The following is a 14,048-nucleotide window of genomic DNA, read 5'->3' as shown; positions in this document are numbered from 1 at the left end:
ATTTACAGATTTTAATTTACTTTTGTATAGTGTCTTAAGTTGAAAGTTCAGTTCATTTATGTTCATTTCCTTTTTTACTAAGGCATTTTCTTCTAAGTAAAGCTTTATAGATAGTTTATAGAATGTGATATAAAACAGTCTCCTTTCATTAATATTCTAATCATTGGTGTTTGAAGATATATTATATATACATAGCATTGTTATATAACCTACTTATGAAAATCATTAAGGGTTGCTTTGTCAACAAGAATGTGATCAGTTTTACAAGTGCTTCAGTTTGAAATGTATAAGAGTTACTGACTGTGCTCCTTTTCTTAGGTTAAATTCCAGGGTAGCTTATCACTTGATCATCTTGATCATTCTTTGCCAATTCATTTAACAAGCACTTCCTGTGCACCTTGTGTTTCAGGCACTGTCATTATCAGGGGTTACAAAGGGTTCTTTTAACTATTCAGCACTCTTCTAGTTGTGAAAGAAACAAAATCTGAATTAGCTTAGACTAACCAGTCAGTTATTGAGAATGTTATGTGAGAATGACAAAGGTGAAAATTCACAACATGGACAAGGCACTCAAAAAATGGTAAGATTTTTCTCTTTGTGCCCAACTCTTGACTCAACAGTTTCACGTCACTCTTTGGATCAAGGTTTATTTTCTTGCAACTTCTTCCCCGTGGTGGGAAGTGTGGCCAAGGCAGCTGTGTGCCTTTTATGGCTTAACTTTATCATCAGAGAGGGACTGAGGGCATGTTTCTCTGGTTTAGGTTACAGAAAAAGTTACATTTTACAGAAAGAGTTGCTCTGATTGGTCCAGCTTAGTTTAACTTACCACACCTTAGCCAATCAGCTGTATGTAAAGGGCAAACTCTGTCAATAGCACGATAGTTTTATTTCAAACCCCATGATTGGTATGGAAGAAAATAGTGATTTTCATTTGAAGGTGCTTCATTTTTCAAAGTAAAGAGAGAAGATGTGCTGGGAGTATATAATAATGAAATTCTTCTATAAATATCAAAACTTTGTGGAGTCCATTCACTTTGAGTTGATCATTATAAAATGGAAATACTAAACTATTTCTAGAGTTCTGTATAGTGTACATGATAGCTCTTTTGATCCTTATTCCAACTCTTTAAGATATAGTAGAAGAGGTGTTATTACCTGCTTAAGCATAAGGACACTGGGCACAGTGAAGATTAGTGATTGTTATAGAATAGGAGAATGGACCATAATACTTGAAGTTTCTTCCTTTTGTCTAGTTCTGAAATGGGTTTTATGATTAAGAAATATATGTCTCATTGAAGCAAGAGTCATTACCCTTAAAAATACTAGCCATCTTTTCCAGAAAATCATGTTTTATGAATTAGAGCCACAAAATACACCAAAGTCATCTGTTCATAGTCCCTGGCACCTTGAAAGTGTAAAGTCCTTATAATTCAGGCATTTAAATCAAAGCACTGGAAATAAGCAACTACTCTTCATCTGCATTTCTCTTTCAGAAAATATTCAGTACTTAGAAATCCCTTGATTGCTCTTATTAGAGAAGGTATTTCAAAGCTGTGCAATAAAAAGAGGAAAAGGAGACAGATGAATGCGCTCTGAACCTCCCTCCCTTTTATTTTATGTCCCATAGGATGTCATCAGAAGGAAGGAATTTAATACAGAAAAGTCTGATGAGTAACTATAAAATTATTCTTTTTCTTTTCTTTTATTTGTATTTTGCCTAAGGACAAATGTATACATGGTTTTTGTACTATTAATGCTCTGCAAAATAGAATGATGTCATTGCTATTCTTAAATATGCCACAATTGCTTTTCTACTGTATATTATTATTAGATTAAATCTAAGATGTCTTCATAGACATATATATATGTTTTACTAAAAACAGTTTGCAATGTGATTTAAGAACTGAGGGATAGCATAAAACAATTTGACTAAAAGTGGGTGTGATTTTTCTTATCTGAGCCTGCCAAAAATTCACCAAAGAAAAATTATTCAAATGTCTTTGTGGTTAGATTTCTTTTATAAATTGGGAGCTATGCTCTACTCCATTGTAGGAAATGTTGTGAACCCTAGTTGATAAGTATTTATGCAATATTTCCACATTGAGATGAAATGACAGAAAGCTGAGATGGATTAATGGGCAGATGACTGAATGACAATGTGAAGATGTGAACGTATGGGTGAGCCAAGTTTTATTGATTAATTCAACAGCATTTATTTCCTGAGCATTCACAGTGTTGATAGAGAGATAAATAATACCCCTCATGTTCTCCAGGAGCTCATGGTACAGAGGGTTCTGAATTTTCATTTTGTTTGACAATAAAACTTCATATTTATTTTCTTAAACCTGAATGCTGTGCAATTTCCTAGGACTTATTTTGTTTTGCTATATAAGAATCTACTTTGGTTATGAAAATTAAATTGAATTGACTGTAAGATAATCTCTGACATAAACCACATATAGAGTCCATCCTTCAAGAATTCAGTTTTATGAGTGTGATGCAATTAATCAAGAGCAGCCTGACCTTGCTTTATACACTTACCAGAGAGCAACCTCATATTAAACCACTGTCATTTAAATAAGATAAAATGATTATCTCAAATACTCCTTTTCCCTTTGTGAGGAATTGAGTTTCCATCTTGTTTGCTGTTTTTTGTTTTGGCCACATGTTAGAAGACAATGACTTTCTTCTCCCCATCATCATCCAACCCAACACAGGTACACAGATAAAGGAAAAAGGTAAGCATATTAGGGATATGCTTTGGCATAATGAACTTAAGAATGCAGATTGTTGAGTTAGATCTGGATTGAATTCCTGATTCCACTAGATCTTGTACAAGCTATTTTACCTCACCGTACAGCTTCTTTCCTCTTTAAAACTGGCATAGTGACTGTTATGAATTGAATTGTGCCTCCCTAAAATTGATATGCTAAAGTCATTACCCCCAGTATCTCTAAATGTAACCGTAATTGGAGATAGGGTTTCTAAAGAGATAATCGAAATGAATTCACTAGGGTGGGCCCCCAACTAAATGACTGGTGTCTTTATAAGAAGAGTAAATTAGGACAGAGATGGGTAAAGAGGGTAGGCAGGTGATGCCCCAAGGAGAAGATAGCCATTTACAAGCCAAAGAGAATGGCCTTAAAAGAAATGAACTCTGCTGACATTTTAATCTCAGATCTAGCCTCAAGAATTGTGAGGAAATAATTTCTGTTGTTAAAGCCAACCAGTCTATGTAGAGTAGCCTTAATAAACTAATACAGCAACAACATCTAAAGTGAAAGGTATAGGAATTTGAAATATACTGTATACTAAATTATACAATAAATGATGCCTACATATAGCTAGTATGAGTTTTAATATTAGTATTAACAGTATTGTAGTATTGCTTAGTACCAGCAAAGGTTTATAAAAGAAATAATTTTCCAAAGGAAAAACAATAAGCTAATGAAAATTCTTCTAAACAAGAAGGAATTTAAGTGTGCCCTAGAAGCTTTATCTTTAGATCAGTCTCAATGTGGAAAGCATTGTATACTCGATCATGAATCAACTTCCTTTTTCTAGGGGAAGAATCTTGTAATCTGATGAGTGAAAATAGCTTTTAAAAATGTTTTTCTGATGTAATGTGTTTCTGAAAATGTCACTACCTCAAAGATTCAGAAAGGGTCACAGTGTATTTTCAGCACTCGTGAATGTGCCCAGAAACTATGTGTGACTTTATTTTACTCAAACTTTGGGCTGGTACAGGTATATATAAAGAGTCACAGCAGCAAGCCATCTCAGTTGTTGGTACCAGATTTGGAAACAGCACAATTATTTGCTTCCTCTTCAGACTCCCTGGAAAAATCCATGATAACATTCCCAGCAAAGAGCCAGAGTCATTTTTGCAAGAACAGGATTCATACGTAACATAGAGTTATCCACGAAAAATGGCTTTTTGATGATTTTTACCACCAGAATTAAATCATGGCGGACTTTTTTCTTCATGTAAAAAATTGGGTTAACAGGCAGACATTTTTGGTTCTCAGTTTTTCTCCCACCAACTCCAATGGAAACTTTAGCATTAGATACAATATGTAAGGACTTCTCTCTGTGTCTACAAGTTTGAGCAACAAAATTACCAAGCAGAATTTGTACTAAACTGAACCAATATTGGTTCTGCTGGGAAGTCTTTGAATTGAAATCTTTCTTCCAGATTACTGAAATGTTGCCTCTGTGTTTTCTGGCTTAATGCCCTTTGGTTTTAATCATTCTTCCATCAAGAAGGAGGAAGACATTGTCACATGTGCAGGGAGTTCTCACCTTGCCTGAGCATCGTTTAAGAAATGGGGCTTCACTCTCCCTGGTGATACACTTGACTCTTAGGCAATGTCATCAGTTTCTCAGTTAGCTGTGCAGTAAATCTGATCACTTCTTTGCCAAGATAAAGGATGTTCTTTAAAAATAAATGAAATTTCTCTCTTAAGGTCCAGTCCCTTCAGTTTTGCTTTAAGACTATTTTTCATTGGTTTTGGTGCTTATTTAAAAAAATAAACAGTAGACAAACTAGATGATAATAAATCATCCATTCAACGAATTTATTGCAGGGCTGTTTGTGAAATCTGTATCATTTTCCTTATACTTCCCAGTGGCTCCCTCTGTAATACAGAGATTTTGTTGTTTATTGTTTTTCCATCCTCTTCCTCCCTGGGGAGCTCTACGCCCTCAGGGATTCCTTTAGGGAAGCTTCATCCTGTGGGTCAGCAGGACAGCCTGATGAAGGGGAAAAGAGCAAAGCAAAGACAGGAGCAATCCGGTCCTACTTTCAGCTCCATCACTAAACACTAGGTCATGTCATTTATTCTCTTTGAGCCTCCATTTTCTTTTTTTATTAGAACAGTAGCAAAAATGTTTGCTATCAACACTTAAGAGAGTATTGGGGGAAGAGGCGTCCAGTGAGAGATTCTCAATGAAAAACATTCAATGCTCTGAAAATGTAAGGTCCTACTGTTACGGACACTCCCAAAACGGCTGGAGGTGCGTATAAGGGGAACCAAAGAGCAAACTAAATAAATAAAACTGAGAAACTATATTTTTCAGGCCACCATTACAAGATCCTTGAGCTTTCTGTCTTCATTTTGGAGTCTTTCCATTTTAGTCTTATTAACTCTATCATAACATAGGATTAAAGGATAGTTTAAAGTTAATAGTAAAAACTGCATCTGTCGGCATACCTATTCTAATGTCGTTGATAATCCATTTACTTTCTGAAAGGATTTACCAATTTACAATAAATAACACAAATGTGGATAAGGTTGATGACAGAGTAATAAAATAGAAATAAGGAATAAGGAAACTGAAATAACAAAAGATGAAAGAGATACTTAGGTGTCATGAGATTTTATACTGAGTTCTCAGGCAATGTTCAAAAAGCACTAGAGTAAGAGTTTGACATCTTGTTTCTTATCCTAGTTTATCTACCAGGTGGTTTACACATTATGACTTATTTTATTACTTATTATTCTACCTGCTTCAGTTGCCCACAAGTAAATTATCTAGTTCTCTTTACATTTGACTCTCTCAGGCTAGGAGAGATACTTCCCTAGGAGATACTTCCAAACTTGTTATATTTCAATACCAATTGAGGGTTATTTCAGGGAAAACTGGTCTGCTTTTAGTTTTCTTTATTTTTTTTAAATATATGAACAACATTATATTTAAATGCATTTCTGGAGCCATTTTACCTATAATTATTTGATGGGAAAATTAAATTAATTCCAGGTAGTCTACTGTATTTCTATCTAAACTTTCCTTATTTTTTTATACACATACACACAAAACACATGCATGCATATATATGTATACATATATATATATGCATATGTGTATATCTTATTTTTTGCCTAATGTAAAACTTAAATATGGTCATGATTTTGTTCTTGTTGGCCATCTCCCAAAAGAGGAATATGCTATTTGGATATCGGATTAGAAATAGAAACATTGTCATAATGGCAGGACCATAAAGTTTATAAGTCAAAACCACAATAACAATAATTATCCAAGTGTTTTAAAATGAAGAAAAGTTGATTTTCCATCAATAATGGCATTAAATTTTAGTGAAATCAGCAGTAATATACACGGCGGTTTAAGAACGATGTATGGAGAAATGTGTGAAATAGAATAAATGTTATCCTTCATTCTCCTTGAGGAACCATAGGCCATTCCTTAATCAGTTTTTTGTATAACTGTATTAAACTGTTCCCCAGGACTTGTTCATATGAGCCTGTGCTGCCCCCTGCTCAACACCACACACAGAGTTCACACTCAAACATGCATACTCAGACCCTCACATCCAGCTCTGCCAGAATCACTGTCAGCTTCATCCCAGTAAATAGCCAATGATGAAAACAATAAGCCAAACCTATTTTTTCAGTGCTTTTGCAAGAAAGGGTTTGTTAAATAATGTCATAATTGACCAGTTGAAGATGAAATGTATCCACTTTATCTTGGTTAATGGTGGCAGTGGGATTTCATTCCTGAAATACTTGCTAGTTGGAACTCAGCAAAACCACCTCAGCTGCTTGCAGACTTACAAATCCTGTAATATTAAATGGCCAAAATACCACCAGAGCAACTTTTTCTTCAGTCCAATAGATCATTTTTTGCCAGCAAGCAGGAAATTTACATGCTTCTGAGTGTAAATAAATGTAGCAAGATCTCAGCCCTAGCAATATGGAACACAGTGAGAAACCTGCAATCAGGACTGTGCTCAGAGGGAGAAAGCATGTGATGTGGTATTTCATGGCTTAGAAATGAAAATCTGTAATGGATTAAAGAGGGTTCTTACAGTTCCTAGGCTGTTCCCAAAAAAGCTGATGTGTAAACCACATTTTAAAATAACAAAATTAACTTTTTAATTTGAAAATGCAAAGTAAAATAATTCCATGCCCTCCCCCAACAGGACTTTAGGCATTTTATATTAAAATTAACAGGAAATGTGTATTTATCTTTAACAATCATGCAAGATAACAAAGCTAACTGAAGAGGGAAAGTACAACAGGTTATCAGAGTAGAATGTTGTAACTACTAACTTGCTTCCTCTAACGCTGTGGGAGCATTAAGAGTCTTTTTTTCACCAATACTAGCAAACTCAGTATCAAGAATACATATTTTAGTATTTATTTTTATGCAGCAGAATGAGCCATTAACTAAGGACTTTGTATCTTTCATGCCTTTTCACCTACAAAGTTAGAATTATCTAACACAGTGAAATTCTAAATTCAGCACAGAAGCAATAAAAATAATTCTCGATCAGATTCTACCTCAACTTACCCTAATATTTCATCCTGAGGTTTCATTCATTGTGTATTTAAAAACTGAAGGCATGTGTCTTTTTCAAACTGGGCTGCTGCATTCTTAGGGTAAATTCCTAGGAGTGGAATTCCTGGGTCAAATGGTATTTCTATTTTGAGTTTTCTGAGGAATCTCCATACTGCTTTCCACAAAGGATGAACTAATTTACACTCCCACCAGCAGTGTAGGGGGGTTCCCCTTTCTCCACGTCCTCGCCAACATTTGTTGTTGTTTGTCTTTTGGACATTGGCGATCCTTACTGGTATGAGGTGATATCTCATTGTGGTTTTAATTTGCACATGCTCACTGAAATAAGCCAGGCAGAGAAAGACAAGTATCAAATGATTTCACTCATCTGTGGAGTATAACAACAAAGCAAAAACTGAAGGAACAAAACAGCAGCAGACTCACAGAACCCAAGAATGGACTAACAGTTACCAAAGGGAAAGGGACTGGGGAGGATAGGTGGGAAGGAAGGGATAAGGGGGAAAAAGGGGGATTATGATTAGCACACATAATGTAGGGGGGGGACACTGGAAAGGAAGTATATACAGAGAAGACAAGTAATGATTCTATAGCATCTTACTATGCGGATGGTCAGTGACTGTAATGGGGCATGTGGGGGAGACTTGATAATAGGGGCAGTCTAGTAACCATAATGTTCAAGTAACTGAACATTAACGATATCAAAATAAAATTCAAAAAAACACTGAAGGCATGGTGACCTCCCAACCACTATATGTAAGTTGTATATTTATCTTTTAAAATACTCTTATTCTTTATGTCTTTATATTGAGAATTACTGAACAGGACAGTGGGTAAAAAATATTAACAGAGTAGCAGGTTTGTAGAGTTACCTGTTGGGTGAGAAAGCCAGACTAGGTTTTGAAAACATGCCAGATTTGGGGGCTATGGATTTGTTTTCATTTCACTTTGGTCTTAAGAGGAGATGTGAAAAGAATGAAATACAGTCAACTTGTCATTACGGGTATAGTTTATTGTAGAACTATATTTAGTTATGATTGATATATAGTGAAGACAGGCTTTGAGAAGCAGGATGGCTAAGCTGGAGACTTAAAGAAGATACCACTTGTTTAGGTCTCTGTCTCCAAAACAGTGTTAACAAGTGAACTATCCTGGACGATTGTTGTCAAGATCCAGCTAATGAATTCAAAAAGGCTTTGCAAGCTGTAAGGCAAATACATATGTATGGCTCTTAACAGTTTTTGACTTATTCTTTTTGCAGTGAAAAATTATTTCCTGATAAAGTATGGATTTACCTCGGTAGCAGAATCCACTGTGTATTCACTATAAAATAGGATAAGATTTTATAAATTACCACAAAATGCCACAGCCTAGTTTGCATTTTGGTGATTCTATACATGAATCGCTGAATAGCCTTCAGTTTTCCAAATAAATAATAAAGGGAGTGGTGATGATATTTGTAATCATCTACAGAAAGGGCATTATTTAAATTCTCCACAGATGGAGAAACATCAAGGGTAGCTCATTATATCTACATTTCTAATTTTAAGAAGCTTTGAGGATATTTGTGGATAGTGAAGAACATTGTTTTGCATATAGATTTAATCTTATGCTTTCCATACCACAATCTCAAATCCTCCAGACAACTGTAGAAGGCTTTCCAGACACCATTCCCTAAGGACTGAGAAATTCATAAAAGGAAAACAATGTTATGTCACATGTAATATATAAACTGAGTGTATTGGAGCAACTAGTATAGTGACCTTTCAAAGAGGAAAATTAGATTCTGTATGCCTCAGAATATAATGTGGTTTAGTACTTAAAAAAAGGATGACATATGACATATACTCCTAATTTTAGCCTCATAGCAGTTCATTATTTCTAAACAAGCCTCATAATTCATTTCTTCTTCAGACAACATAATTCAGCCCAATATCCTCTGCAAACTAAATGTGGACCAGTGCTTGAGATTTTTAGTAAATGCTAAAGCTATCTGAATGCTTGTCTAATGTGCTTTAAAATAATTTCAAGGATTGGGCACATTCAGTGGGAAACACAAGATAATCTGGTGCCAAATGTTCTTTGATAAGAGAAGAGTAACATACAGAAGTCACTGTGAGTAGCATACAAGAACCAGAGAAACTACCATGGTGTAGTCTATTCTGGCTACCAAATCTAAGTGCTTTTCCCCAAATGCAGGTCCTAAAACTTGTTTTTAAAATAGGCTTTTTCAATTGATGAGATAGAAATACTGTTTTCATTTTTCATCTTTCATCCTGCTTGTTTTCTGAGCGTTTTTAAATGAATATATTCTTACTAACCCCTGGGTTTGCAATAATAATAGGAAAAACACAAATAAATAGTGAAAACACTGATAAGCCCACTAATTATGACTGACGATACCACTTGTCATGTTCAAAATTCATTATACCGAGCCTTTTTTTTCTCTGTCTCCTTTATCTTATTTTTGAGATTTAGTTTGGAAAAGGACATGGAAACTGTTATATAATGCCAGATAAACACCACTGCTAAGGAAAAGAAATGAAGTTAATTTTTAAAAGTCCCCTGGAATTTAATTTTTATCACCTTTTTAATAGCAACATAATAGTGAACTAGGCAAATGCTTTTAGTCCTCTAACTTGATTTTCTCAGTCTAGTGCTTTCTTTTCCAGGGTGAGGGGATGGGGTGAGGGGTGGTGGTGGAGGAAAGTGCAGGCGTGAAAGGAATAAGGGCTTTGACTTGTAGGTTCCCTCCAGTTCTGTGAGGCATCCTGGAACTGCTTCCAGCTCCCCCGGCCGGATCATCATGATGGCTAAGAGACCGGGGAATTAGCTTTCTGTCTGTGCCTGTCCTAGCTGAGATGGAAAAGCGTATCCTGCTGTTGACGAAGTCAGAAAAGTTGTTTGTCACAATATACCAAAGCTCTCCGACCCAGCATGCAGTTTGCCCTCTGCCATTGTGCAGCAGGAACAGAAGATGTTAGGAATGTCTCTCTGCTTTGTTTTTAATTCATTTTGCCTGCATCTTTAATTTGGGGTGACAGCCACCTTCTAAGGCTTTGATGCTGTCTCTCACAGTAACCCAATTCTGGCACTTGGGGGCCGTTTCCTCTCTGCAGCTGTCTTTGGGGTCTCAACAGTGTGCCTGCAGCTGGCAACGTGCAGTACAACCCCCTGACGTCCCCTCTCCTTGCTTTCACAGCTGGCGCTACGTACATCTTCGGGAAAAGTGGCGGTCTCATCCTCTACACCTGGCCGGCCAATGACAGGCCCAGCACGCGCTCGGACCGCCTCGCTGTGGGCTTCAGCACCACTGTGAAGGACGGCATCTTGGTGCGCATCGACAGTGCTCCGGGCCTCGGTGACTTCCTCCAGCTGCACATAGTGAGTACCGGGCCTCGGCCTGGGTTCTCTTGTCTTCTTGGTGATCTGAGTTGGTGAGCCAGCTAGATGCAGAACATTCTAGAGAGACACAGCAAAGGGACATATGTTTATAACATTTGCCACATCCAAGGGGGGATCTGTGTGGTAAGCCTCATTCTTCCCTTCAGATGTGAACCATGATGCCCGTAGGGTGCCCCAGGGAGAAAACACCAAACACTTTTCTGGTCTAGGTCCCTTGCCAACTGTGTGGCTTGGCCTGTTCTGAAACGTTGAGCAGATTGCCAGGGTGTAAATAGATTCACCTGGTCTGGTTCTCTTTACCAGGTGGAATAGTAAAGCCAACTTGAATGTTCATGATCTCTAGGCTGGAGGTCAGCAAGGTTTTTCTCTAAAGGGCCAGAGAGCAATATTTTGGGATTTGGATCATACAGCTTCTATCAAAGCAACTCAACTCCGCCACTGGAATGTGAAAGCAATACGACAATACGTTTTTTATAAAAAATGTGTGTGATTGTATTCCAGTAAAGGTTTATGTATAGAGATAGGTTCAGGCTATACTTTGGTGGCCTCTGCCCCAGGCCGCAGAGTTCCTTGTTGGACGAAGAAAGAACACGTGATAAAAAATGAGGCCACAGTGAGTGGGGCAAGAAGGAAACGGCACCGTTGTTGTACTGGCACGTTCACGGGCGTTGCGTATCTAGCATCTCGCTCGTATCTAGAAACCCAGTAGGCCTGCTCCCCCAGTCACGGCAGATCGTTAAGAACACAGAGCAACTCTAAGAAATTAAAATGATTTGGAGGAAAAAATTACTTCATTATGAGGATAGAAAATATTTTTATAGCAACAATTAACCCATTTTATCACCTGCGCAGTCTGCAGTTAAGAAAGTAGGCTAAAGAAGGATATGATTCTCATCCATAAGTACCCCAAATGCAGCCACCAAGAGCAAAGAGAGGAATTGTTCTCATTAGTTAGCAGTGACAAGGCCAGAAAGAATGGATTTAATTTGGAGCAATAAGAATTCCATTTAAGTAGCAGGGGGGGCGGGGGGGAAATGCCATTAGGAGGAAAGATCAACTGGGGATTGCTACCAACCTCCAAAAAGGAGGAAAAGGAACATCTACTGGGAATCTTTGAATCCGAGTTTTGCTAATGTGCTGCTCTACTGAGGACAGAAGAGTGAGATTTTGTTGCTGGTCTCCAGAGTGGATGGGCTAGAACCAGGGCAGCAAGCCCAGCCCTCTAAGCAGGGCCTCCACCCCCAGCACCTGCTCTCCGCACATGCCTTGGAAACACCATCAACTTGAAGTATAAGGCTTCAGGGTAAGCCAGAGTCGGGTGGGACTCCACTAGGAGGGCAGGGAAGGACTGGGTAGATGTGATCCTCTCCAAATGTGGAAGAGGATCTCGAATAGACGTGTGACCCTTCAGTGCTTTCCTAAGTGCTTTGGCAACAGCAGGTACTAGGAAGACTGAACTTAAGCATTTAAAAATTCCATGCCATGGAATACCGAGAAAGGCATCCATAGTTTGTACGGTTCATCTTTATTTGGCCTTGAAGGACCACCATAATTTACCGAACTCGGGGAGATTTATGCTGCATATAACTTAATGTCTATTTCATGGCAGCTATAACTAGGCTATTATTACCAGCTCACTTGCATTTTCACAGTGATTTATCTTCCTTCTTTGTTCAGTGTGACTTACTAAGAAAAATATGATTTGGCGCAGCCATGAGCATCTTTTCTGAGTCACATGATATTCTACCAGTTTACCCATTTCTCCCCATCCACGTTTTATAGGGCATCTCCACTTTTAAGGGAGATGGTCTCTTATTTTCTGACAGCTAACATGAAACTGGCACTGTTTTTATAAAATGGATAAAATGAAACTTCTCAGAGGAACCATAACATACCACTTTAACATTTTAAAAGCAAAAATACAAGAAACTACATCAAAATGAAAGAGCCCCTTTGGATACTACAGATTTATTCCTGTGATGCTGTTATTGCTTAAACATTCTAGAAAGTCCCACAGATTATTCTTCAGAGCCTGGGTTAGGAAATGACATCATCAGATCTTTCTAGAGAAGAGAATAAGAGACCCTGTGATGTGTAGAAAACAGATCCATTTGGAATGAACCCAACATGTGCAGGGCCCTTTTGAGCATGTGATCCCTTCACTGTCGAGTAATTTGCAAGCCATTTTTAATTCCCTAGTACATTATCTCTGGTGTCTATGCACAGATAAAAACTGTGTGTGACTGTGTGTGTATTTCAGTAAAAAATTATTTGTAAAAACAGGCTGCAGGTTATACTTTGATGACCCCGCTTTAGGCTTTAAACTTCCTTGTGTCAATGTACAGAGCGTGTGACTAAAACTGAGGCCAGAATGGGTGGAGCAAAGCGATGTGTCCTTACCACCCTTGGTAAGAAAGGAATCCAAGTAGATCAAAAGACTTGATTACAAAACCTGTGTTTTGTTGGACACTTACATAGATACACCATGAAAATAAAGCCGTAAATACCTTCTAGGATACTTTCATATGACTTTTACAATCTGTAAAATGTGGATTTGTTTATTGAATGCAGTTTGTGTCCTTGTACTAAAGAATATTACTCAAAAAGAAGAGAATTTAAGGACTACTAACAGAAGTGGAAAGGATTGGGCAGGAGGGGAAATTTTATTGACTCTGTGGTTCACCTGGGAGAAGAGAAACCCAACGGGGGAGTATAAAGTGATGGCAGACATGAAGCTGAGATGAAAACAGGGTAAACCCCAGGGGCAGGGAGAAAAAAGGAAGGAGTGAGCCTGGGGTTGAGGACACAGATCTGCTTGAAGGTGTGGGTTAAATGTGGGCAAAGCTCCAGTCTTAGAGTGTGGGCGTTAATTGTGCAAACAACCAGAAGTACTTTGGTGCTGCTTCTGATGAGCTGTAAGCTAATAAATTGCTGAAAAACAAGTATAAGCTCTAAAATTAATGTGTGTGTGTGTGTTTGTATGTTTGTGTGTGTGTGTGTGTGTGTGTGTGTGTGTGTGTGTGTGTGTGTGTGTGTGTGTGTGAGAGAGAGAGAGAGAGAGAGAGAGGTTGGGAGTTTGTGTTTTATGAATTGGTGCTGAAGGCAATTTCTAAGAATTCCTGAAGTTTTTTGTGCAGCACTAACACTGTCATTGGAATAAACCCTTTTTACTCCCAAGTTAGCTTATTTGAAGGAAGAGAAAATGCTCAGCAAGTCTGACCCTGAGGTGAGCATCCTTCTAGAACAGACCTGCCTAGGTGGAGTTCCCGGAGCAGGCATTGCAAAAGGGCTTCATCTTGCCTACCAGCTCTCAGTGCCTCTCAATC

The 14,048-nt window shown here is 37.8% G+C and overlaps 1 protein-coding gene across 37 annotated transcripts in view; it reads left to right on the top strand.

The window, feature by feature from the left end:
- NRXN3 (neurexin 3) overlaps positions 1-14,048 on the top strand; it is a 1,528,794-nt gene that overhangs the window by 1,139,718 nt on the left and 375,028 nt on the right. For all 37 annotated transcript variants that reach the window (XM_073242064.1, XM_073242063.1, XM_073242059.1 and 34 more), the window contains one exon: positions 10,520-10,701. In XM_073242064.1, the coding sequence (XP_073098165.1) occupies positions 10,520-10,701 (182 nt within the window). The remainder of the gene's footprint in view (positions 1-10,519; positions 10,702-14,048) is intronic.

The sequence above is a fragment of the Manis javanica genome, chromosome 8 (assembly GCF_040802235.1).
Source record: "Manis javanica isolate MJ-LG chromosome 8, MJ_LKY, whole genome shotgun sequence".
NCBI lineage: Eukaryota > Metazoa > Chordata > Mammalia > Pholidota > Manidae > Manis > Manis javanica.
This window is presented reverse-complemented; position numbering and strand designations above follow the sequence as displayed.